Genomic DNA, 27338 nt, shown 5'->3' with positions numbered 1-27338 from the left:
TTTTTTTAGTAGAGACAGGGTTTCACCATGTTGATCAGTATGGTCTCGATCTCTTGACCTCGTGATCCACCCGCCTCGGCCTCCCAAAGTGCTGGGATTACAGGCTTGAGCCACCGCGCCCGGCCCAAATTTCCTCTTCTTACAAGACACCAGTTATGCTGGATCAGGAGCCAACCTAATGGCCTCATTTTATTTTAGTCACCTTTTTTAATGACCCTATCTCCAAACAGAGTCACATTCTGTTGTATGGGGGCTTAGGGCTCCAATGTATGAATTTTACATAACAGGCTGGGCGTGGTGGCTCATGCCTGTAATCCCAGCACTTTGGGAGGCCTAGGCAGGTGGATCACCTGAGGTCAGGAGTTTGAGACCAGTCTGACCAATATGGTGAAAGCCCGTCTCTAAAAAAAATAAAAATTAAAATAAAAAAAAAAGAATTTTACAGAACACAATTCAGCCCATAACAATATCATGTTGAAAACCCACAGACATGAAGCAGCAGCTCCTCTTCCCCTCAAAAGCTCTGGCATTGCTCTGAACCCATGGATGCCTGACCCTTGTGTTCTGTTGCCTTCCCCAGTATAGGGAGAATGGGATGAGGGGTTGGTTCCAGTAGTTACTGTCTCCTGGCCTGCTCTCCTCCAGCCTCTCATCTGTGCTCTTCACTGGATACTTGCATGTGCTGGGTACTGTGCTAAGTGTCCTAGTAGCAGTCTTTCTTTTAATCCCTCCACATCCCTACAAGGACGTCACTAGCAATCTTCTTTTTACAGCCTCAGAGATGTGAAGTAACTTAACGTAGGTCAACAGCTGATCAGTCCATGTTCTTCCCCACAATACTGTAATGCTTCCCATCTTTCAGAGCTACTAGCTAGGGAAGAGCTAGGTGAGTGTCTCATAGACGATTTCTATAATGCTTTCACTGCCTTAAAATGGGACTGACAGCTGACCAGTGCATGCAAGAATAGGGGCAATGGCAATGTAGAGGGAAGAGGCACATCTTGTTAGAATTTTGGTTATTTATTTATTTAGAGACGGAGTCTCACTCTGTCACCAGGCTGGACTGCAGTGGCACGATCTTGGCTACCTGCAACCTCCTTCTCCTGGGTTCAAGCGATTCTCCTGCCTCAGCCTCCCAGGTAGCTGGGACTACAGGTGTGCACCACCACACCCAGCTAATTTTTGTATTTTTAGTAAAGATGGTGTTTAACCACGTTGGCCAAGATGGTCTTGATCTCTTGACCTCGTGATCCGCCTACCTCAGCCTCCCAAAGTGCTGGGATTACCGGTGTGAGCTACTGTACCTGGCAAGTTTTGGTTATTTATTGCTGTGTAACAACCCACTCCAAAATGTAGTGGCTTAAAACAACAATCAGTCATACGATCTCTCAGTTCTGCAGGTTAAATGAGCTCAGTTGCGCGGTTCTGCTTTCATTGCTCAGGGTTCCTTACATGGTTGCTGGAAGGTGACTAGGATGTTATGGGGGCTGGGCCTTGGCCTCTGTTTCTCTCTGTGAGATCTTTCCAGCACAGTAGCCAAACTTTTTATAACACATAGCATTAAAGGCCTCCCAAAGGTGAGTGACCTAAGAGAGAGGAAACACAATTTGTCAGTACCTTTTAAGGCTGCACCAGAACTGGCGTAGTTTAGTTTCCACTGTCTTCTATTGGTTAGAGCCAATCATAGGGCTGGCAAAAATTCACTCAAGGCTGTGAATATAGGGTCTGGGCTATATGGTCCCTTTTAGGCCTTATTTCAAAACTAGCTACCCCTGCAGACTTATTTATATTTGGGCTTCAGTTCTTCCACTTATAAACTAAATGTCTGAACCACATACTTAATCTCAGACCCTCAGTTTTCTGATCTCTAAAATGGAAATTATAATATCTGCCTCACTGGGTGACTACAAAGTTTAAACAATGTAAAACTGTGTATGTCACAGTGCTTAAAATACAGTAAGCACTCAGAGCATTTTTCCCCCTTTCTTTTCTTGGGGAAGACAGAAAAATTGGAACAGCCAGCCAGTATAATTTTAAGCACTTATGGCTGGGCGTGGTGGCTCACGCCTGTAATCCTAGCACTTTGGGAGGCCTAGGTGGGTGGATCGCCTGAGGTCAGGAATTCAAGACCAGCCTGGCCATCATGGTGAAACCCCATCTTTAAAAAAAATTTAAGCAGTTACTTGCATGCAGTTGAAAAATAAGACACCAATGACATAGCAACGTTGGGGTTTAAGTTTCCTTTAGCCTGGCTGTGAAGCCGTGTACACACAAAGTCATAACCAGTTGCCTAGAATAACTGCCCTCCAAGAGGCACAGATAGGAAGCATCATAGGAGTTCTGAGGAAGGAAAGCTTGGTGAGGCTGGGGAAGATTAGGAAAAAAGGCTTCCTGGAGAAGGGGGTGCACAGCTGAGCCCTTGAGAGTGGGAAGTATTTGGATGGGGAAGGAGAAGGGGGTGGCTTCTCCAGGCAGAAGGACCATGGTCATTTATTGAGAGCTTTGTATATGCTAGACCCTCTTCTAACCCTTTTCTCATGTGAATCCATGTCCTCCTCACAATAATCCTGAGTTTAGATGTTTTTGCCCCATTTTACAGATAAGGAAAGTGAGGCACACAGAAGTGAAGGAACTTACTCAGTATCCCAGATCTGGGCTTTGAATCATGGTAGCCTGGCTCTAGAATCTGTACTTGAAGCTATTTTCATTTCTACTACCTGGAGCTGGTGTGTAGTTTAGAGATTGCATTGTGCAGTGTTTGTAAGAATTTCACTGTTATACTGCGGGCAATAGCATCCTAAGAGAAGATGTTCAATGAATATTCATTCATTCATATGACAGCTGAGCTGCGCTGCTCAACACAGTAGCCGCTAAGCACACTCAGCTATTTAACTACATGTCAATTGCAATGAAGTTAAACTTAAAAGTGAGCTCCTCTTTCACAGTAGCAGCAATTCAAGGGCTCTGTGTTCCTGTGTGGTTGGTAGTTCTTACACCGGACACTATAGTCGCAGAACGTTTCCATGATGACAGAAAATTCCATTGACAGTGCTGAGTTAGCAGAACTGCTAAGATGGCATTTGTTGGTGACCAAGGGAGGCTGAGGCAGTTTTATGACTGCATGGAAAGCCAGCTGAGAGGGTGCAATGTCAGGGAAGCTCATGGCTGACAGTGGTAAAAATGTAATTAGTCCATGGTTCCATTCATTCATCTGTTCCATAAATATGGAACACAGCATCCTTGGCAACAGAGGAAGGCATGGGAAATCGCACGAGGCTGGAGGAGGGTGGTGGAGAGGGGACATCACAGAAATACCCATGTTTGCTTCAAGACCTGAAGGATTGCTAGACACTGGCCATGTGGTGAAAATGAGAACAGCGTTCCTACTAGTGGAATCGCTTGTGCACAGACTCAAGACATGACATGGGGTGGCCGCCACATAAATTGGTCTGGATTGTGGGAGGAAGAGGTGTGCATTGTTTATGGCTGGAGAGAAGCAAGAAAGGTGAGCAGAAGAGAGAGGGAGGGAGGGAGCAGGTAAACTGCGAACAGACTAGGGGAGTGGAGCTGACAGTTGCTGAGAGGAAACCTGGAAGAAAATGAGAGCGTAGAGGGACAAGGTCTGTACTGCATGGAGGCCTTGGGGAGAAAAACAGAACAAGGAGGTCTGCACTGCATGGAGGCCTTTACCTACAGGCCCTTCCTGGTATCAGTGTTGGGTTAGAGATCTCCTGGCTCCCTTACAAGGCGCACATGTTTGCACAAGTTGACAGTGCTGCCTTCAGCAGCAATCCAGAGATGGCAGAATTGGGTTTCCACTGGGAATGTGAAAGGCTGAGTATAGAATCACACACAGTCAGCCCTTGGGAGGCTCTAAGATACTCTCAGAGGAAGTAGAATGCCTTTACCTTCTCCTTTTGGGGAGAGGAAGAACATGTACTTCAGGGCTTGAGAAGGAAGAGAGTTCTCATAGACTGTGCCCCTTCTCCTCACTTTGTGCACAGCGAATCTTCTAATCCTTGCACGGGTGCTGCTTGGCAGGAACTATTATTACCCCCACCTTATGGATGAAGCAGCTGAGGCTTGGTGAGGTCAGAGATCATGCAATGTGTAGTGGCGGTGGGGGATTTGAGCATGGGATCCTCTCCCTTCAGTGATTTTAGGAAGGGGCAGGGAACAGGTGTCTCTCCTTCCCTAAGGCCACTTGTCCCACAGGACAGTGGAGCCTATAGATCAGTCACCAGGTTAAGAAAGAATAGTTGAGTTCAGAAAGTTTTCATGCTATTAAAAACACAACAGCCTTATTTTGCAATTCTCTATCTCCAATTACAGAGTGATTACCTAAAACTAGTTAATATTTCCCTTTTGGAGATAATGTTATCATATTTAAATTACTTTGCAATTTTCCAATTAAGTTCACTTTTAAATGGTGCCTCTAATTAGCCAGGGTGATACATTGACCAGATAACACTGAGATCTTTGAAATCTTAGATAGCAGAGTCCGTGATGACAGCCAAAGTCCCCACAAAGGTGGCAGCTGCTGTCCTCGCAAAGGGAGAATAGCATGGGGAGCCAGACAGCCTCCTTCAGGCTCCTAGAGGAAAAACTCTGCTGGGTATGGTGGCTCATGCCTGTAATCCCAGCACTCTGGGAGGCCGAGGTGGGCAGATCACCTGAGGTCAGTTCGAGACCAGCTTGGACATGGTAAAACTCTGTATCTACTAAACATACAAAAATTAGCCGGGTATGGTGGTGGGGGCCTGTAATCCCAGCTACTTGGGAGGCTGAGGTAGGAGAATTGCTTGAACCCAGGAGGCGGAGGTTGCACTGTGCTAAGATCATGCCATTGCACTCCAGCCTGGGCCACAAGAGTGAAACTCCATCTCAAAAAACAAAAACAAAAACTTCGCCACTGAACAAAAGACCATAAATTGTGCCATCGACATTTAAGCAGTTTCATTAATTACATTCAACGGAGCAGACGAGACTAGAGTCATGTGGTGTATTAGAGACGGAAAACTGGGCCGGGCGCAGTGATGCATGCCTGTAGTCCCAGCTACTCGGGAGGCTGAGGCGGGAGGATCGCTTGAGTCCAGGAGTTCTGGGCTGTAATGTGCTATGCCGTTCGGGTGTCTGCACTAAGTCTGGCATCAATATGGTGACCTCCTGGGAGTGAGGGACCACCAGGTTGCCTAAGGAGGGGCGAATGGCCCAGGTTGGAAACGGAGCAGGTCAAAACTCCCACGCTGATAAGCAGTGGGATGGTATCTGTGAATAGCCACTGCACTCCAGCGTGGGCAACATAGCAAGACCCCGTCTCTTAAAAAAAAAAAAAAGAAAAGAAAAGAGGCTAGTCGCGGTGGCTCACGCCTATAATCCCAGCACTTTGGGAGGCCGAGGCGGGTGGATCCCTAGGTCAAGAGATCGAGACCATCCTGGTCAACATGGTGAAACCCCTTCTCTACTAAAAATACAAAAATTAGCTGGGCATGGTGGTGCACACCTGTAGTCTCAGCTACTCGGGAGGCTGAGGCAGGAGAATTGCTTGAACCCAGGAGGCGGAGGTTGTGGTGAGCCGAGATCACGCCACTGCACTCCAGCCTGGGTAACAAGAGCAAAACTTTGTCTCAAAAAAAAAAAAAAGGAATAAAGAAAAAGAGACAGAAAACTGGAGAATCATATCTCCTGACTTCAATGAGTTCAAAGTCTAACAAGGGAGATAAGAAGGCAAATAACAATTGTAAGTGCTACAATTTATATAACACTAATGTGCTACGTGTAGGAGGAAGAATTGATAAGATTGAAACACAGAGGGCATTGCTGATAAATACGTAAATACATCAGAATAAGTTATCCTGATGCCTGAGCTGGAAAACCAAATTTCCGCCATGTATGTAATTAGGGTCCAATCAAGGATGCCTGACAAAAATTCAATTTAAAAAATAACTATCAAGACTGGGTGCAGTGACTCAGACCTTTAATCCCAGCTCTCTGTGAGGCTGATGCAAGAGGATAGCTTGAGCCAAGGAGTTCAAGACCAGCCTGGGCAACATAACGAGACTCCCATCTCTACAAAAATTATCTGGGGCCGGGTACAGTGGCTCAGACCTGAAATCCCAGCACTTTGGGAGGCTGAGGCAGGCGGATCACGAGGTCAAGAGACCGAGACCATCCTGGCCAACATGGTGTAACTCTGTCTCTACTAAAAATACAAAAAAATCACCTGGGTGTGGTGGCACGCACCTGTAGTCCCAGCTGCTTGGGAGGCTGAGGCAAGAGAATCGCTTGAACCTGGGAGGCGGAGGTTGCAGTGAGCCAAGATCATGCCACTGCACTCCAGCCTGGCAACAGAGCAACAGAGTAAGACTTCGTTTCAAAAAGAAAAAAAAAACACCTGAGTTCAGCTGTGGTGGCTGATACCTATAATCCCAACAGTTAAGGAGGTGGAAGTAAATGGATCACCTGAGGCCAGGAGTTTGACACCATCCTGGCCAACATGGTGAAACCTCGCCTCCATAAAAAATATAAAAATTAGCCAGGTGTGCTGGTGTGCACCTAGAGTCCCAGCTACTTAGAAGGTTGAGTCAGAGAATTGCTTGAACCTGGCAGGCAGAGATCGCAGTGAGCCAAGATAGTGCCACTGCACTCCAGCCTGGGCGACAGAGTGAGACTGTTTCAAAAAAAAAATTAGCTGGGCATGGTGACACATGCCTGTAGTCCCTGCTACTTGGGAGGTGGAGGTGAGAGGATTGCTTGAGCCCAGGAGTTGGAGGCTGCAGTGAGCTGTGATTGTGCCACTGTACTCCATGTTTGCTCTTGACGACAGAGCAGAACCCTATCTCAGAACGAAACAAAACAGAACAGAAAACAAAACTATCAGGTTATAGTGCAACCTATAGTTTTGATATTTCTACCACCTAAATAATCTTTCAGATTGGTCTACTATCCTCCAGTCCCCAGCCACTGTCATTATCTTATTTTATGTTATTTTATTATTTGAGATGGAGTCTTTCTCTGTCACCCAGGCTGGACTGCAGTGGTATGATCTTGGCTTACTGCAAACTTTGCTTCCTGGATTCAAGCGATTCTCTTGCCTCAGCCTCCCAAGAAGCTGGGACTACAGGCGCCCGCCACCACTGGGACCAGCTAATTTTTGTGTTTTTACTAGAGATGGGGTTTCACCATATTGGCCAGGCTGGTCTCGAACTCCTGACCTCATGATCCACCGGTCTCAGCCTCCCAAAGTGCTGAGATTACAGGCATGAGCCACCCAGCCTGGCCTATTTTTAATTTTATTTTTTTTCAGATGGAGTCGCATACTGTTACCCAGGCTGGAGTACAGTGGTATGATCTCAGCTCACTGAAGCTTCTGCCATCCAGATTCAAGTGATTCTCCTTCCTCAGCCTCCTGAGTAGCTGGGATTACAGGCACCTGACACCATGGCCAGCTAATTTTTATATTTTTAGTAGAGAAGGGGTTTCACCATCTTGGTCAGGCTGGTCTTGAACTCCTGACCTCATTCATGACCCACCTGCCTTGGCCTCCCAAAGTTCTGGGATTATAGGTGTGAGCCACTGCTCCTGGCCCCTCTTTTTTTAAATTTTTTATTATTTTGCTTTCTTTTTTCTTTTTATTATATCTATCCATCTGTTTATGTATCTGTCTATGTATCTGTCTATCTGTCTGTGTCTATTGACCTCTCTCCTATTGATTCTGTTTCTCTGGAGAAGCCTAAGACAGATTCGAACCTAGGGAACAACAGCAGAGGAATTGGGATGTAAGCTAAGGGAGGAGAGAAGACGTTAGCCATACATTCTCAAGCCTGTTGCCATCATAAGCAACTGAAACTCTGGCTGGGGATCTCTGGGAGCTAGTGGGAACACACTGCAGAGTTATCTTCATGAGTCATGGTATTGATTCACCAATTCTGCTCAATCAAGGTTGAGAGTTTTTCCTGAGAGATGCTAACTTCTAGGCACTTCCATCCTTTCCCACATATGCAGAGGAAGGCAAAGCCACAGGTGCCTGCATGGCAGGTGTGAGGGTTTGGGTGACTGCTGACAGCGTCTGCTACAATCCTCAAAAGATTACTCAGCCCAGGCTAAAGCATGCATCCAAGAAGATGTTGATAGTTGTGTTGACTAGAATGGCAAAGTGAAACAAATGAGAAACAGATGACTAAACCCCACACGACGAGTCTAGCAAGATGGGAATAGTTTAGCAAATGTCCATTCAATAAAAGGAGGCTCTGCCACCATCATGTCAATTTCAAAGCCCATGAGCAACATGGAAAAGCCTTCCTGTCTAATGCTAAGTAATGCTTATGAACCAATCACCGCAATTGTGCCTGGGTGAACACCTGTCTTCAAGAGAACAAGGTGTATAAAGGAACCCTCAAGAAATGAAAATGTGTTAGGGTAATGGGACCATGAGAATTCTTTTGCTATGTCCTCTTTATGATCTAAAGGAGGACCAAAATTAAATATGATTGCCAAAGACACCAATTCCCAGAGAGAAACACACTCCCCAATCCCTGCCAGGGCTTCCGGGATTCACTCCCAAATAGACTCCTTGAGGCCGGGCATGATGGCTGACACAGGAAATCCCAGGACTTTGAGAGACCAAGGGGGGCACATCACTTGAGGCCAGGGGTTCCAGACCAGCCTGGCTAACATGGTGAAACTCCATCTCTATTAAAAATACAAAAATTAGCCACATGTGAGGGCACGCACCTATAATCCCAGCTACTCAGGAGGCTGAGGCAGGAAAATTGCCTGTAAGTGGGAGGCAGAGGTTGTAAGGAGCCAAGATGGCTACACTGCAATCCAGCCTGGCCACAGAGTGAGACTCAGTCTCTCAAAAAAAAAAAAAAAAAAACCCCAAAACCCAAAAACAAAAACCAAATAGACTCCTTGCTCTTAATTTTGCTCTCAGTTGGCTTCTGGGGGCCCCAAAGTAAGATGGGAATATTCCCCGGACTGGAATGTCTGGGCCACAGTGTGTAACGATCTTTATGGTTCTTTTTATGGGCTCAATGCCTTATTGAAACCAAACTTGCTGTCTTTCTGCTTTCATGTTGCTGATCCCAATTGGAGGCTCAGACAGCTAGCTGGATCAGACCCTTGGAAATATTCTCACAGTGTCCAGACATGTCCTGACTACTTTCTTTTCTTTGAGACACAGTCTTGCTCTGTCACTAGTGCGAACCTGGCTCACTGCAACCTCCCCCTCTCAGGTTCAAGCGATTCTCCTGCCTCAGCCTCCTGAGTAGCTGAAACTACAGATGCACACCACCACACCCAGCTAATTTTTGTATTTTTAGTAGATACACCCAGCTAATTTTTGTATTTTTAGGGTTTCACCATGTTGGCCAGGATGGTCTTAATCTAGTGACCTTGTGATCTGCCTGCCTCTGTCTCCCAAAGTGCTGAGATTACACGTGTGAGCCACCGCAGCCGGCAGTCCTGACTACTTTCAGTGGAGCTTCAGGAAGCACACAGAGGTTAAGGGACACTGGAAGGTGACATCACCGAATTCAGTGCCCAGAAGTCTGCAGTTTATCAGAATGTAAAGAATGTGAACATGGAATTTAGCCTGCAGATTTGCATTTGTTATCAAATGTCCTCAAGCAAGTTCCATTAAGAACATAAATTAAGCCTTTACCCTTTTACATTATCACTGTTGTGACTTTCCACATAGTTTTCTAAGGAAAGTTATTAGAAGGTTGACCTCTAGAGATAACAGGCCTGTTCTGCCCAGCCTGTATTCCAGCCAGAGTCAGCAGCGACCCTGCATCCCATCCTGGGTCCTAGCCCTCCCCCATTCTCTGTCTGGCAGGGTCACTCCAAAGGATAGCAATTGTTTCTAGGAAAAAGGCTACAGGGTAATCTCCAGGGACCTGGGAGATGGGGCCAGACTGGCAAATGTTCCTTGAGTCTTATTATGAGCCAGACATAGGATAGACAGTGATTAAGGGATGCCCCTTCCCTTGGAAATTCAGAGTAAAACAACCCAAATGCCAATCAACTGATGATAAACTGTGGTTTATTCATAGGATGGGATATAATTCAGCCATAAAAAGGAATAAAGTACACGCTACAATGTGGATGAAACTTGAAAACAGTATTCTGAGTGAAAGCTGCCCAACACAAAAAGCGATATATTGTACGACTCCATTTAGGTGAAACATTCAAAATAGGCAAACCCATAGAGAAAGAAAATAGATTAAGGATACAAAAATTAGCTGGGCATGGTGGCATGCACATGTAATCCCAGCTACTCAGGAGGCTAAGGCCTGAGATTCACTTGAACTGAGGAGATGGAGGTTGCAGTCGGTCGAGATCAAGCCACTGCACTCCAGCCTGGGTGACAGAGCAAGACTCCATCTCAAAAAAAAAAAAAAAAAATTAGAAGATGCCAGGGGATAGAGGAGGAGGAGCAACGGGAGAAAGAAAGAGTGACTTATGTCAGAGCAAGTTAACAACTTAGATATTAGACAACTGCATTCCCTAACATCTCTGGCCGGAGGAATTACATACCTGACTCCTTTTCTGAATACTCCAGGTTCTCACCATGTTGCAAGGCTCCCTCTGTAATCTCAGATTACTAATTTCTTTCTTTCTTTTTCAAGACGTAGTCTCCCTCTGTCACCCAGGCTGGAGTGCAGTGGCTCCATCTTGACTCACTGCAACCTCCCCTCCCAGGTTCAAACGACTCTCGTGCCTTAGCCTCCCGAGGGGCTGAGATTACAGGCACCTGACACCATGCCCGGGGAATTTTTTGTGTTTTTAGTAGAGACAGGGTTTCACCAATTTAGCCAGGTGGTCTAGATTTCCTGACCTCGTGATCCACCTGCCTCGGCCTCCCAACGTGCTGGAATTATGGGTGTGAGCCACTGCGCCTCCTGACCTCGTGATCCACCTGCCTCAGCCTCCCAAAGCGCTGGAATTACAGGTGTGAGGCATTGCGCCTGACACTGATTACTAATTTCTTATACAGACCACATCATCCAGCTCTGGGCTCTGATTTGTTTGTTTTTCTTTTGAGACAGAGTCTTGTTCTCTTGCCCAGGCTGGAGTGCAGTGGCACAATCTCGGCTCACTGCAACCTTCACCTCCTGGGTTCAAGTGATTCTCCTGCCTCAGCCTCCCGAGTAGCTGGGATCACAAGCACATGCCATCACATCCAGCTAATTTTTTGTATTTTTAGTAGAGATGGGGGTTTCACCATGCTGGCCAAGTTGGTCTTGAACTTCTGACCCCAAGTGATCTGCCCGCCTTGACCTCCCAAAGTTCTGGAATTACAGGCATGAGCCACCTTACCTGGCCTGGGCTTTGATTGAATAAAAGCCCTGATTTTATAAATCAGGCCCTGGTGTTTCCTCAGTACTAACCCAGATAACGTATATTTTCCTAAAGAAGGAGTTCTCTTCTCAAGAGGAACTCTGGTGATAGCATTTAAAGTAATTCTTCTCATCATTAAAGTAACAGAGTAATTTGGTCAAATTTAACTAATTTTTAAAGTTACCATGAACAATACACATTATTCAGTCAAGCAAAGAGCTAAGGTGAAACTATATTAGTTTAATAAAATCCTTTTTTTTTTTTTTTTTTTTTTTTTGAGACGGAGTTTCACTCATGTTACCCAGGCTGGAGTGCAATGGCGCGATCTCGGCTCACCGCAACCTCCACCTCCTGGGTTCAGGCAATTCTCCTGCCTCAGCCTCCTGAGTAGCTGGGATTATGGGCACGCACCACCATGCCCAGCTAACTTTTTGTATTTTTAGTAGAGACGGGGTTTCACCATGTTGACCAGGATGGTCTCGATCTCTTGACCTCGTGATCCACCCGCCTCGGCCTCCCAAAGTGCTGGGATTACAGGCGTGAGCCACCGCGCCCGGCCAATAAAATCCTTTATTCAACATTTACTCAATAAACTTTTACTGATTGGCTCCTAAAAAAAAGAATAGGCTGGGCGTGGTGGCTCACACCTGTAATCTCAGCACTTTGGGAGGCCGACGTGGGCAGATCCTTTGAGGACAGAGGTTCAAACCCAGCCTGGTCAACAAGGTGAAATGCCATCTCTACTAAAAATAAAAAAATTAGCCGAGTGTGGTGGTAGATGCCGGTAAGCCCAGCTACTTGGGAGGCTGAGGCAGGAGAATCGCTTGAACCTGGGAGGCAGAGGCTGCAGTGAGCCAAGATCTCACCACTTCGCTCCAGCCTGGGCAACAGAGTGAGCCTCGGTCTCAAAAAAACAAAAACAAAAGGAAAAAAGATCAGCCTAGGCAACACAGTGAGATGTCGTCTCTAAAAAATAAAAAATAAAAAAAATATATTTTTGACTTTAGTTTTGAATAGTCAATGCATTCACATGGTACAAAATAGAAAAGTTGGCCAGATGTGGTGGCTCATGCTTATAATCACAGGACTTTGGGAGGTTGAGGTGGGTAGATTGCTAGAGCCCAGGAGTTTGAGATCAGCCTGGGCAACATGAAACCCCATCTCTACTAAAAATACAAAAAGCAGCTAGGTGTGGTGGCACCCATGCCCATAGTCCCAGCTACTTAGGAGGCTGAGGCAGGAGGATTACTTGAGCCCAGGAGCTGGAGCTTGCAGTGAGCCATGATCAGGTCACTGCATGCCAGCCTGGGCAGCAGAGCAAGACCCCGTCTTGAAACAAACAAATGAACAAAAAAATAGAAAAGTTACAGCAAAATAAAACTCTCCCTCTCTTCCCTGTCTCCACATTACCCAATCCCTGTCCCGGAAGAGATCCCTATTGCTGGTTTCTTGTATTTTTTTCTTTGTTTTGATGGAGTCTCATTCTGTTGCTCAGGCTGCAATGCAGTGGTGCAATCTCAGCTCACAGCAACCTCCGTCCGCTGGGTTCACGCGATTCTCTTGCCTCAGCCTCCTGAGTAGCTGGGATTGCAGCCGCCCACCACCACGCCCAGCTAATTTTAGCACTCTTCTTGTTGTTGTTGCTTTGAGACAGGGTCTCACTCTGTTGCTCAGGCTGGAGTGCTGTGGTAAGATTTCAGCTCATTACAACCTCTGCCTCCCGGGTTCAAGCAATTCTTCTGCCTCGGCCCCCCAAGTTGCTGGGATTACAGGCACTCACCACCATGCCCAGCAAATTTTGTATTTTTAATAGAGACGGGGTTTCACCATGTTGATCAGGCTGGTCTCAAACTCCTAACCTTGTGATCCGCCCATCTTGGCCTCCCAAAGTGCTGGGATTACAGGTGTGGGCCACCGCGCCTGGCCTAACTGTAGTATTTTTAGTAGAGACGGGTTTTTGCCACGTTGGCAAGGCTGGTCTCAAACTCCTGACCAGCCGAGGCGGGTGGATTGCCTGAGCTCAGGAATTCAAGACCATCCTACGCAACATGGTGAAACCCTATCTCTACTAAAATACAAAAAATTAGCTGGGCGTGGTGGTTTACACCTGTAGTTCCAGCTACCTGGGAGGCTGAGTCAGGAGAATTGCTTGAACCCAGGAGGCGGAGGTGGCAGTGAGCTAAGATTGCACCATTCTACTCCAGCCTGGGCAACAGAGCAAGACTCTCTGTCTCAAAATAAACAAACAAGCAAAAACCAAAAATCTTAGAGATCCTTCCAAATTTGTAGAGGAAGAATTAGTTCATTTTGAAAGTGGTTCTAGATGATATCTCACATTTTGTGAACCCATTTCCAATCAATGGATATTTGTTTCCAATTTTTCCTTCTTATCAAATTCTGCCAAGATTAATCTTATTTATATTACATTTCACACATGTATGGATTTACCTGTTGGTATAATTCCGAAAAGTGCAATTATACATTATAGAGTTTGTGCTTTTAAAATTTCGATCGATATTATCACATTGCCCACAATAGAGGTGGTACCAATTTACCATCAGCAAGCGGGGAAAGAGCCTGATTACCCACATTTGGGATAATGTGTTTGGAAATACTTTCGGAGTCAGACCATACAAGGCCTTGTATACAAAGCTAGGAAATTTGAACTTGAGCCATGGACCATGGAAACCCATGGAACGGTGTACGTCGTGGATAAGGAAGATTGTTTCTGAGCTTTGAGAGAAAGCTTATTTTCATGATGACATCCAATAAATTGTTTAGGGGATTTTTATTCTCCAGCAGGCATGAGTAATGAATAATGTGATGAATCAGAGAGGGGACCAAATATCCATTAGGATTTCAGCCGTGCCGGGGAGAGGATGGGTATCATTTGCGCACAGCTGACACTTGAAACAATGGGCTGGGATGTGAGAGCCACTTGGTTTCTTTACCATCTTCCTGCCTTCCTGCCATATTCTACCCTTCCTGCCATTGTTCTTTTATCACACCTTTCCCACATGCTGATGTCTTTGCAGGAAACATACAGCCCTCAGGGTAATGGCATAAAACGAACAGCAAGGACTTTTTATCCACCGCTAACAGTTGACTGAAAGATAAGCAGACAGGTAATATAGCAACTTTATCTTTGCCTGGAAGACCATTTGACAAATGAATAAATAGGCTTTGGAGCAGGCATTGAACAAAGAGCTGGGTGACACAGAAATGCAGACACCGTCAAGCTGAGTCTTTGTTTCTTCAACAAAAGGTAGTTGCCATTATTTGATGGAAGGAAGATGGATGATGATGGGTGGACGTGAGCGCACCCACATATGAAAGTCCCAAGAGCGAGCTGCATCCAGAGGCCCCAGTAGTGGTTCAAGCATGAGTGCAGTGAGCTTGGTACTCCTGGTGCTTGCTCTGAGGTTTAGGGCTGCCACTGCTGAGCCAGAGGAGGGCAGCTTCTGCTCTAAGAGCCAGGTGGCCTTCAGAGATGCTTGCTACGAATTTGTGCCACTCAGACGCACCTTCCACGATGCCCAGAGCTGGTGCGAGGGGCAAGGAGGCCATTTGGTCTTCATTCACGATGAAGGCACCCAGCAGTTTCTACAGAAGCACATCTCCCAGGACAGGGAATGGTGGATCGGACTGACCTGGAATTTGGCATGGAATGGAACCACGGAAGGTAGGCACTGTGATCGCTGTGTTTTACGAGACACGTGTGCTTGCAATTCTTACCGTCACTTCTCACCCAAAGTAACGTGGAACAAATGAGTATGTCTTAATTCTCACGGTATGGATGCCCTTCCCTCTGGTTGTTTGTGGATTAAATAAAACAATTCGTGTCTAATGCCTAGCACAGAATCTGACACATAACTGACACTCTAGAAATGTTCACTTCTTTGCATGTTGCTAATAACAATACTCTGACTGCTTCCGTTCTTGCTAGAATAGTGCCAGGCACTACCTGAGTGCTTCACGGTCATTCTCATGTTGAATCCTTACAATGGGAAAATTAAGTCCCCATTTTACAGTCTCAGAAAATAATGACTAAGTTTTGCTTTTTTTTTTTTTTAGACAGACTCTTACTCTGTCACCAGGCTGGAGTGCAGTGGTGTGATCTTGGCTCACTGCAACCTCCGCCTCCGGGGTTCAAGCGAGTCACCTCTCTCAGCCTCCTGAGTAGCTGGGACTACAGGCACATTCCACCACACCCAGCTAAGTTTTTTTGTAATTTTTTTTTTAGTAGAGATGGAGTTTCACTATGTTGGCCAGGCTGGGACTAAGCTGTTTTTTAAAGTGTCTCACCTGTCTTTCTCCACTTGCTGTGAGATTAAAGCAGGCCAAGCGCTTAGCATAGCTCCATTCACAGTCTGATTTTAATGGTCCTGAAAGTCTTAGTTCTCCTATATGCTCTGGGGCTCTTTTCCCGAGCCGAGTGCAGTCAGGTGAGCCCTTCTCTCTGAGCCGGCAGGGCTCTGTTTTCACTTCCAAGGCAGTGCTTTCGGTGTGGCTTAAATGGCTTGTTTGTCTGTCTCCCTCTTAAACTACAAGCCCTTCAAGGAAAGAACTGTACTCTGACCATTTTTGTTTCCCAGACACAACTGAGAATGGACAAGGAAACTAGGCACGGTGGTTCATGCCTGTAATCCCAGCACTTTGGGAGGCCAAGGCGGGTAGATCACTTGAGGTTGGGAGTTCGAGACCGGACTGACCAACATGGTGAAACCTCGCCTGTACTAAACACACAAAAAGTAGCTGGGCGTGGTGGCATGCACCTGTAATCCCAGTGACTCAGGAGGCTGAGACGGGAGAATCGCTAGAACCCAGGAGACAGAGGTTGTGGTGAGCCAAGATCATGCCATTGCACTCCAGCCTGGGCAACAGAGAGAGACACTGTCTCAAAAAAAAAAAAAAAAAAAAAAAGAGAGAGAGAGAGAGAGAATGGACATGAAAACATTGGCATTTAAGCCTCACACGGATCCCACTAGGTAAGCGTGGCTACTCTCCTTTCACAGAGGAGGAAAATGAAATCTAGAGAGAAACAACGTACTCAACATGACAGTGATGCCCAGCAGGGACTCCACCAGTCAGAGCGAGACCAAGTCTGAATTTCCTGCTGGGCACCTTGGTACCCAGAGTTTCTCTTTGCCCCTGCAGAAGCTACTGGGTTTGAGAAATAAGTCAAACATTCACAGAAATACACCAGAGTGGATGGAAATGTTTTCATAAGTGAGCCACTGGGAAGCTTATTTAAGAAAACCCACAGCCAAGGGGATTTGAATTCTTAAAATGCCGCTGCAGACAATGTCTCCTGAATGGTTTCTGGAGGTGTGGATGCAACAGCGGCTGATTTCTGTGTATTGATCATCTGCTCACATGCAGCTAGAGGAGCTGTGCCTGTGAAAAGCTCTCAAGGGCTACTGTGAGGCTGTTGCAGAAAATGAGGTAGTTCTAACTAGCTAATCGGTAACAACCTCCAATGTTTAATGTCGTTTAAGAAGCAAGGGCCAGACACTGTGTGCAATGAGATGGCATTTGTGTAAATAGATTTCAGGCAATCATAAATGCTGATGTGTGAATACAATTCAGCCTGGAACCATTTATGAGAAACTGATGGAGAAGCCCATAGGTTGGGAGAGGGAAGATACTCTCATTTTACGTTCTTTGTACCATTTGGAAATTTAAAAACCATTTTATTTGCATGTATTTCTTAGAAAAATTTATAATTATATTTTTGAGTATCCATAATAGATTTTTGGTTTTTGAAACACAGTCGCACTCTGTCTCCCAGTGTGGAGTGCAATGGCACCATCTTGGCTCACTGCAACTTCCGCCTCCCGAATTCAAGCGATTCCCCTGCCTCAGCCTCCCCAGTAGCTGAAATTAGAGGCATGCACCACCAAGCCCAACCAATTTTGTACTTTTAGTAGAGACAGGGTTTCACCATGTTGGCCAGGCTGGTGTTAAACTCCTGACCTCAAGTGATCCATCCACCTTGGCCTCCCAAAGTGCTGGGATTACAGGCCTGAGCCACCGCACCCCACCCATAGTGAATTTTTAAATTTAGTGTTTTCTAGCTCTCTGGTGTCCTCAACATGGTTCTGTTTTAAATACACACACACACACACACACACACACACACACACACACACACCTCTTTGAAGTTACATCAGTGTTTTCAAGGGTCTGAAGGGACCCCAAGTAACAACCACTGCTTAAATTTTAACTCAGCACTGTCCAGATGTACTTGGCGAGGGACACAGCTTATGAAGCCAGTGGCACCTTAAAACATCCCATGGCCCACTTCTGGACTCTTTATTATTATATTTTGAGACACTGTCTTGCTCTGTCTCCTAGGCTGGAGTGTAGGGGCATAATCATGGCTCACTGCAGCCTTGACCTCCTTGGCTTAAGCAATCCTCCCAACTCAGCCTCCCGAGTAGCTGGGACCACAGAAACCATGCCTGATCAATTTTTTTTTTTTCTTTTTTTTGTAGAGACAAGGTCTCTCTGGCTTGCCCAGGCTGGTCTTAAACCCAGGTGATCCTCCTGCCTCCGGGATGTTGAGATTACAGACATGAGCCACCGTGGCTGGCCCCTGGGCTCTTCCTTAGATTGTGGTTAGGGCTGGGTGTACTGGCTCATGTAATCCCAGAACTTTGGGAGGCCGAGGCAGGTGGAGTTCAAGCTCAGGAGCTCGAGCTCAGCCTGGGCAACATGGCAAAATCCCTATCTCTACCAGAAATACCAAACACCAGCCAGGCGTAGTGGCTTGCACTTGTGGTCTCGCCTACTCAGGAGGCTGAGGTGGGAGGGTCACTTGAGCCTGGGGAGCAGGGGTTGCCGTGAGCTGAAATGACACCACTGCACTCCAACCTGGGTGACAGGGCAAGACCCTATGTCAAAATAAATAAATGACTGATTATGGTTAGACAGAGCTGGCACCTCATTTATTTAATCAAAGCACCTTTTGCGAGCTCTCCAATTTGGTGTTTTGGTTCTTACATTGAGTGTCTGAAGATGACAATGAGGAAGAGTCCTTTACTGGTCTGGGGGAGCGAGGTCTCCAGCCCATCAACATTAATAGCTGACCAGCTGCACACCAGCGGCAGAGCAGGGGTGAGCCCTGCATTTGTATAAATGGAGTCAGAAGACAGTTGCTGAGTCCTGGCGGTCGTGTTGCCCTCCCAGGGCTGAGAACCTGGCTGGATGCCTCTAATGTGACCTACAGCAACTGGCGCAGAGGGCAGGCCACCGCAGCCCCTGACACCTGCGGCCACATCGGGAGAGGCCCTTCCTCTGAGTGGGTGGCCTCGGACTGCACCCAGACCTTTGCCTTCGTGTGCGAGTTCGGTGAGTGAACCCTGCACCGGGGTCCCCTCCTCCCGCCCCGTCTCCCTGCCGACCTGAGGCCCCCTCTCCAGGCTCACCTCTCTCTCCTGTTTCTGCTTCCATCTCTCTGACCTTCTCTTTCTCTTGCCCCCGCCTCTGTTTCAGTTTTCTCTTGGTCTTTCTTCCCCTTCTCTTTTTCTCGAACTCTGTTTCTCTCCCCCAGTCTCTGACCTCTCCCTGTCTCTGTGGTCTCTCTGTCTCCCTCTCTCTCTGCAGGGCCTGCCTGTGTCCGTCTCTGTCTCCCTGCTGAAGAGCTGACCTGTGTGTGTTTTTCCGAGCTCGCCTCTGTTTGTGGCCTCTCTCTCTGCCCAAGTGATGCTCCGTCGTTCATCCCTGACCCCTCCCCCTCCACCTGCCTGCCTTCCTGACTGCCCACCTGTCTCGTCTCTGTCTCTGTCTTTCCCTCTCTCTCTTTTTTTTTTTTTTTTTGACATGGAGTCTCGCTCTGTTGCCCAGGCTGGAGTGCAGTGGCACAATCTCGGCTCACTGCAACCTCCACCTTCCAGGTTCAAGCGATTCTCCTGCCTCAACCTCCTGAGAAGCTGATATTACAGGTGCGAGCCACCATGCCTGGCTAATTTTTATATTTTTTTAGTAGAGACAGAGTTTCGCCATGTTGGCCAGGCTGGTCTCAAACTCCTGACCTCAAGTGATCTGCCCATTTCGGCCTCCCAAAGTGCTGAGATTATAGGGGAGAGCCACCATGCCTGGCCTCCAGTAGGTTTAATATTACAGTGGGGGCACAGAGAAGCTAACTAATTTGTTGAAGGTCACACAGCAGTGTGTGGCTGGGCTGGATCTGATCCCTGGGACCCTGGCTCAGTGCGATGCTGCTGATGACCACATTTTATTTCTCACCCCTGCCAAGCAGCTCCTATGGAGTTCTTGCCTCTCAGCCCAACGCCCCGGGACCTTCCTCTTCCTGTGAACCCGCACTCACCCATCTGTAACCTTAACCCCCCGTTAATGTCTTGCCTTCCCTTTGCCACAGGGGTTGGCCAGAGCCTGGCCTGCGAGGGCCTCAATGCCACCATGCACTGCGGTTCGGGGCAGGTCATCCAGGTCCAGGATGCCGTCTACGGGCGCCAGAACCCCCACTTCTGCACCCAGGATGTTGGGCGTCCCTCAGATCTGGGGCAGGGATGCGGCTGGGCCAACGTCAAGGATGAGGTGGCAGGTATGGCCCAAGGGCTCTGCAGGTCTGGCTGCCAGCGGAGGGCGGTTGCTGGTATTCTGTGCTCAGCAAGAGTTCCGCAAAAGCCTCTGATAATCTTCATCTCTGACCCTGGGCTCCAACACATGGGAAAACTGGCCAGTCCCCGCCCACGGCACCGAGCAGGGAAGCAGGTACCTGTGGCCCACCCACCCCGACATCAAACCCAGCCACGGATCTGGAAGGCATGGTGTACCTCGACCCCTGCTGGGTGCAGGAAACATCACTTTTTATACTTAATTTTTTTTGAATTTTGAAATACTCCAAACCTATAGACAAGAATAGAAAATACTGTAATGAACTCCCACAAATCCACTGCCCACCTTCATCAGATCTCAACACCATGCACACTTGCTTAAGAATCCCTCGTTAGAAAAATGAATACAGCCGGGCACGGAGGCTCACGCCTATAGTCTCAGCACATTGAGAGGCCAAGGTGGGCGGATCACCTGAGGTCAGGAGTTCAAGACCAGTGTGGCCAACATGGTGAAACCCTGTCTGTCCTAAAAATACAAAAATTAGCTGGGTGTGCTGGCAGCCACCTGTAATCCTAGGTATTTGGGAGGCTGAAGCAGGAGAATCACTTGAGCCCCAGAGGCAGAAGTTGCAGTGAACCAAGATCACGCCACTGCACTCCAGCCTGGGGGACAGAGTGAGAGTGTCTCAAAAAAAAAATAAAAAGAAAAATGAATACAACACTAGGATAGACTCCCGTGTATCCCTCTATAGTCCTGTTTCTGTCACAAATTCTGTGTTTCTTAATCACTTGCATGCTTCATGCTTCTCTATTTTCTTTCTTTCCTTCTTTTTTTGCGACAGAGTCTCACTGTTGCCCAGGCTGGAGTGCAGTGGCCCGATCTCTGCTCACTGTAAGCTCCACCTCCTGGGTTCAAGAAATTCTCATGCCTCAGCCTCCTGACTAGCTGGGATGACAGGTGCTCACCACCAGGCCTGGCTAATTTTTGTATTCTTAGTATAGAGGGGGTTTCATCATGTTGGCCAGGCTGGTCTCGAATTCCTGAGTTCAGATAATCTGCCCGTGTCGGACTCCCTAAATGCTGGGATTATGGGAGTAAACAACCGTGCCTGCTTTATTTTCACCTTCTATGCACGCATTCCTGAACACTACAGAGTGTTTCTTTGCAGTGTTTTGTTTCGTTTTTGAGACACAGTCTCGCTCTGTCACCCTGGCTGGAATGCAGTGGCACAATTTTCATCCACTGCAACCTCTGCCTCCTAGTTTCAAGCAATTCTTGTGCCTCAGCCTCCCAAGTATAGCTGGGACTGCAGGCATGCGCCACCACACCTGGATAATTTTTTATATTTTTAGCAGAGATGGGGTTTCACCATGTTTGCCAGGCTGGTCTCGAACTCCTGACCTCATATTATCTGCCTGCCTCAGCCTCCCAAAGTGTTGGGATTACAGGCTTGAGCCACCGTGCCCTGCCACTTTGCAGGGTTTTAATGTTTATATAATGGTATCTTACCATGTCATTCTACAGAGTGTGTTTTTCTTTTCATTTTGGTTCTTGTGTTTTGCTCAACGTGATGTGTTTGAGATGTATTACCCATCTTGATAACATGCTGTGCTAGTTTATTTCATCTGTTGTGTAACTGTGTTGCCACTTGTCTCTTCTGCTGGGAGAGGTGTGGGTTGCCTCTTAATCTTTGTGACTGTGGATGACGCTGAAGCTAAGCTCCTGATGGATGGTATCTCTTGTTCACATGGGGAAGTAACTTCAGGGCTTCGTTTTTTTAAATCAGATTAACTCTACTTCTGAGCTGCACTTGCTCAGTGACCAGGATTCAGTTTCTGGGATTATGCGGGTTTCTGGCATCTGCTGGGAGGTGCAAACTCCTCAGAGACTTCCCTGGTCCAGGACATTGGGGAGCCCTCTCCTTTCTGCTGCTGTGACCACCGGCCAGCCTGCAGGGTCGAGGAAGGCAGGTGGTCTGCTGCTGCTTGGCTAAGTGAGGACACAGTCTCCTGTGGCCAGGCTGCAAGCCCCGGTCCCGGGAACCCGCCTCCCCAGTTATGCCTCTTGCAACTCTCCTCTGAACCTCTGCCTCCGCCCAAAGACCCTTTGAAGATTCAGGGAGGGATGCCCGATACTCCCAGAAACTCCTCCTGCCTTGGGAAACTGAGAATGGCTTCTCTGTCCTCACGCCTCTTGGAACCAACATGGGGAAAGGAAATGCTAAAAGCAGCCAGCTGGTTTTCACCTACCCTTCTTAGTCCAGCGTTCCCGAGGCTGTGGCCCCTGCCAGGAGGAAGCGCCCTGGATGGGAGGATGGATGGACCTCCCTCACCGGGGCACTGCTGGGCTGCGTGGGCTGTTTCCTCAAAGGCTCAGCTGCAAGTTCCTGAAATGTGGCACCCACAGCTCAGAGAGCATGTTAGAGGGGAACCCTGAACCCCCTGCGGGGATCAGAGGAGGAACACAGGGAGGATCCCTGGGGGTCTGTGGCTAAGTGCCCTCGTCACTCATTCAGTCAGTTAGCCAATAAACACTTGGTTTTTTTGTTTTGCGATGAAGTCTTGCTCTGTTGCCCAGGCTGGAGAGTAGTGGTACAATTGAGGCTCACTGCAGCCTGCGCCTCCCAGGCTCAAGCCATTCTCCTGCCTCAGCCTCCCAAGTAGCGGGAATTACAGGAGAGCACCACCACACCCGGCTAATTTTTTATTTTTTGTAGAGTCAGGGTTTCAACATGTTGGCCAGCCTGGTCTTGAACTCCTTGCCTCAAGTGATCCACCCACCTTGGCCTCCCAAACTGCTGAGATTACAGGCATGAGCCACAGCACCCTGCCCAAACTCTGTTTTTCAAAGAGCTCGAAGCATAGTAGGGAGGCAGTGATACACAGGCAATGAACTAATGCTGTGATAAATGCCGCAACCCAAAAGAGCAAACACTATCTATTGATTCATGCAAAACTCATTTTGTACCTACTATGTGCCAGGTACTGTTCTATGTGCTGGAAATGTAGCAATGAACCAAAAAATTTTAAAAACCTCCCACTTGATTTCCAACTTGGTCCCAAGGGATGCCACTTGGGATCCCAGGTGTCCGGATTGCATTCTGAGCCACAAGGCATCTTGGGACCTGAAGGGGTTTTAAAGTTTGTCTGCAAGGTGTGTTAAATCCTAGAATTAGATTGGATTTAGTTTACTTTTTTTTTTTTTTTAAGTGGATTATATGTGGCTACAAAGAGTCATAGAAAAACACAGGTTCTGGAATTAGACCTCTCTTGGAGACTGTTTAATCTGAGAACAGAGGAGGTGGTGGCTGGCGTTCCTGTTTGATCAGAGGGACTCCCCTGATCATGGGGTGGAGGTGGGGCTTTGGAAAGCTTTACGGGGGGTGGCACCAGGAGGCTGGCTGTGAAGGAAGAGCAGGATCCAGCTGGGAGAAAGGCTGGGGGACATGAGGTGGCAGGCTCAGGTGTGGACTGCAATATGAACCATGATGGTGGAGAGAGAGCCCTGCATGGTCTCGCTGCGTAACCACAGTGTTAGAAAACACCTCAGCGGGGACGTGGCCTCCACACCTTGAAGCACTTTATGTATTCCAAGGGGATGTTAAATATTTTGCGTGGTTTAATTTGTGAGCTGGAAGGTGAGCCCTGCGGCTACCCCCAGCGCAGGCTGCTTAGACCAAGTCCAAGGAGGGGGCAGCATCCCTGGGATGTGGGCACCAGACAACAGTGTGGCAGGTTGGGGTTCATTCCCAGCTCAGCCCCTGCTGCCTGGGTGACCCAGGGAAGTAGCAGAATCTTTCTAAGTTTCGTGGGGCTCCTATGAGGGTCAGAAGAACCTGGGGAAGAGTGTGGCACTTTGTAGACACTCTGCAAATGGAGCTGACATTCCTGCATACTCTGTTCCAGCTGGCTCTAAGCCAGCAGTATTGGGGTCAGCATGCCCTGGGAGCTTGTTAGAAATGAACACTCTCTACCTGCACCCTATACCTGCTGAATCAGAATCCTGGGGGGCGAGGTCTGATCCTAGTTAATTGCTGACAGCTGTCTGTTACCTGGGGCTCCCACTGGGGGAACTGCAAGGACAGCAGAGAAGAGAGTTAAAAAAAAAACAAGAGTCATGGTGGTTCATACCTGTAAGTCCAGCACTTTGGGAGGCCAAGGTGGGCAGATAACTTGAGGTAAGGAGTTCGAGACCAGCCTGGCCAACGTGGTGAAACCCCATCTCTGTCAAAAATACAAAAATTAGCCAGGTTTGGTGGCATGTGCCAGTAGTTCCAGCTACTCAGGAGGCTGTGGCAGAAGAATCGCTTGAACTCAAAAGGTGGAGGTTGCAGTGGGCTGAGATCGTGCCACTGCACTCCAGTCTGGGCAACAGAGTGAGACCCTGTCTTAAAATAAAAAATAAACTCTACTCCTCTTTTGGAGATTACAGTTTAGTGCTGTGGATACACATAATGGGAGTAACTCAGACTGAGGAGTGTATCCAACCAGGTCTTTCAATAGAAGGAATTTAATGTAGGGAATTGGTTTCCCAAGTCATGAAAGTGCTGAGAAGCCAAGGGAGGGGATGCCGCTGCAGCCCCATGATTAGCAGCCAGGGAAAGTTGCTACCCACCCCTAAAGGCCGGAAGAATAACCAGAAGGGATGTTTTTACCGAAACCAGAAGTTAGGTTCATCCAGCAGGTACTATAGCCATGGCAGAGCTTGCCAGGTGGGAGATAGGACCAGGTATGGAGGGCCTGTCCAGAGGGAGCTGGAGCTACCAGGGAGCTGCTGTGAGAGGCAAGATGAGACGTACCCTGGCTTCTGTCCTCTTGTGGTCTGGCATAGGGAGAATTACGGCCCTCAGGAGTTCTCATCTGAATCCATGGAGCTGTGGCTATGGCGAGACACCATGCCTGTGGCTATGGTCCATGCCAAAAAGTACTTTGCAGAAGTAATTAAGGTTGCTAATCAGTTGGTTTTAGGATAGAAAGATTATGCTGGAATATGCCATTGGGCACAGTCTAAACACGTGAGCCCTTAAAAGCAGAGAACTTTCTCTTGTTAGAAGCAGAAGACAGATGTGGGAAAAGGAGAAGCCAGAGAGATTCCAAGTGGGAGACAGGTTTGATGCACTGCTGCTGGCTGTGAGATGCACGGGTCACATGGAAGGACTGAAGAAGGGGCTCTAGGAGCTGAGGGTGGAATTCTGCCGAAAGACTGAGGTTGGAAGTAGATCCTTCCCTGGAGCCTCCAGAAAGAAACACAGCTGGCCGGGCACAGTGCCTCACACCTGTAATCCCAGCATTTTGGGAGGCCAAAGCAGGAGGATCACCTGAGGTCAGCCTGGCTAACATGGTAAAACCCTGTCTCTACTAAAAATACAAAATTACCTGGACGTGGTGGCACACGCCTCTAATCCCACCTACTTGGGAGTCTGAGGCAGGAGAATTGCTTGAACCCAGAAGGCGGAGGTTGTGGTGAGCCAAGATTGCACCACTGCACTCCAGCCAGGGTAACAAGAGTGAAACTTTGTCTCAAAAAGAAAAGAGAAGCAAAGAGAAAAGAAACACAGCCCTGCTGACACCTTAGTGTCAGCCCTGTGACACCTCTGGGCAGAGGCCAGCTGAGCCTACTCGCACTTCTGACCTCCATACAGAATTGTGAGATTTAAAAAATCTGTGCTGTTTTTATTAATTTTTCATGTATTTTATTTTTGAAATGGAGTCTCACTCTGTTGCCCAGGCTGGAGTGCAATGCTGTGATCTCGGCTCACTGCAACCTCCACCTCCCAGGTTCAAGCAATTCTCCTGCCTCAGCCTCCTGAGTGGCTGGGACTACAGGCGCCTGCCACCACACCTGGCTAATTTTTGTTTTTTCAGTAGACAAGGAGTTTCACTGTGTTGGCCAGGCTGGTCTCAAACTCTTGATCTCAAGTGATCCACCTGCCTCAGTCTCCCAAAGTGCTGGGATTATAGGCATAAGCCACCATACCTGGCAAAAAAATCTATGTTTTTGTTTTGTTTTGAGATGGAGTCTCATTCTGTAGCCTAGGCTGGAGTGCAATGGCACAATCTCTGCTCACTACAACCTCTGCCTCCCAGGCTCAAGCTACTCTCCTGCCTCAGCCTCCCAAGTAGCTGGGATTACAGGCATGTGCCACCATGTCCAGCTAATTTTTGTATTTTTAGTAGAGACAGCGTTTCACCATGTTGGTCAGGATGGTCTCGATCTCTTGACTTCGTGATCCACCCGCCTTGGCCTCCCAAAGTGCTGGGATTACAGGCATGAGCCACCGCGCCTGGCCAAATCTATGTTGTTGTAAGTCATTAAGCTAGTGGTAATTTGTTACAACAGTGGCTGAAAATGAATATGCCACCATCCAGTCCTCCACCAGTGCTGGCCACGGGCCAAGCCTACCTGGAAGCCAGTGGCCAAGGGAGTTTGGAAAATGTAGTTCCCTGTGATGCAGAGCAGGGCGGGGTGAGAGTGGCTCTGTGGGCCCAGGGTCACCTGCCCAGAAGAGGTGGGATCTATCAGGTAACCAGGGAAACACAGCTGGGTGTTCTGGGCCTGTTTCTTTCTCCCAGGCTTCTTTGCAGGCATTCCTTGGACAGGGGGAGAGGTGCTGGATGACCCTGAAGTTTCTGGAATGGGCTGTCCCTATTCCTCCCTTCTGAGGGCACGAGGCATCCTGATAGATACAGGATTTTAATCTTGCCTCCTCTGCTGGTTCTCCGGGTATAGATTTCTATTTTGGGCCATCTGACTAGTTGCTGCTGAACTGGTGGTTCTCAAAGTGGGGTCCCTGGGCCAGCAGTATCAGGATCAGCATCCCGTAGGAGCTGGTTAGAAATGCAAATTCTCCAGCTTCACTCTGTACCTACTGAATCAGAATCACTGGGGGTGGGGTCAGAAATGCGGTAGCTTCGTAAGCCCCACAGGGGGATTTGGTGCAAGCTGAAGTCTGAGAACAGGATGCTAGACCCTGAACTACTTGAGGGCAGAAATCCTCCTTCTCCATCCCCTGAGTACCTAGCCCAGTGCCTGGTCTTCAGGAAATATCAAAAGGCATTTGTTGGGCAGATGTTGGGTAAATGAATGGGTGGATGAGAGGTCATTCATCTCTGTGCAGCTCTGTTGAATGTACCCTCTTTTGTCTCGCATACCATTCCTGCTTCCCCTGGGATGTGGGTGTTTCCCAGGCCAGTGCCAAGGGCTGCAGGCATGCCAGGTGGCAGCAGATGAGACCTACTTTGGAGACCTGTGTCCGACTCAGGGAAGCTACCTGTGGGTGCAGTACCAGTGTCGGGAAGGTGAGTCCCCAACTTGCTTGAGCATAGAAATTCCCCTCTTAGGCCAGGCACAGTGGCTCACATCTGTAATCCCAGCATGTTGGGAGGCTGAGGTGGACGGATCACCTGAGGTCG

General features: G+C 48.0%; 1 protein-coding gene across 1 annotated transcript in view; it reads left to right on the top strand.

Annotated features, from left to right (window-relative positions):
• Positions 1-14391: 14391 nt before the first annotated feature.
• PKD1L2 (polycystin 1 like 2) overlaps positions 14392-27338 on the top strand; it is a 104040-nt gene continuing 91093 nt past the window's right edge. Inside the window, exons 1-4 of the mRNA XM_032284533.1 lie at positions 14392-15025; positions 18535-18696; positions 19727-19912; positions 27114-27224. Of these exons, the coding sequence (XP_032140424.1) occupies positions 14725-15025; positions 18535-18696; positions 19727-19912; positions 27114-27224 (760 nt within the window). The 5' untranslated portion in view covers positions 14392-14724. The remainder of the gene's footprint in view (positions 15026-18534; positions 18697-19726; positions 19913-27113; positions 27225-27338) is intronic.

The sequence above is a fragment of the Sapajus apella genome, unplaced genomic scaffold, assembly GCF_009761245.1.
Source record: "Sapajus apella isolate SASKATOON/1434 unplaced genomic scaffold, GSC_monkey_1.0 scaffold15, whole genome shotgun sequence".
NCBI classification, from domain to species: domain Eukaryota; kingdom Metazoa; phylum Chordata; class Mammalia; order Primates; family Cebidae; genus Sapajus; species Sapajus apella.
Note: the sequence above shows the minus strand (reverse complement) of the source record. Positions and strands in the feature narration are given on the sequence as shown.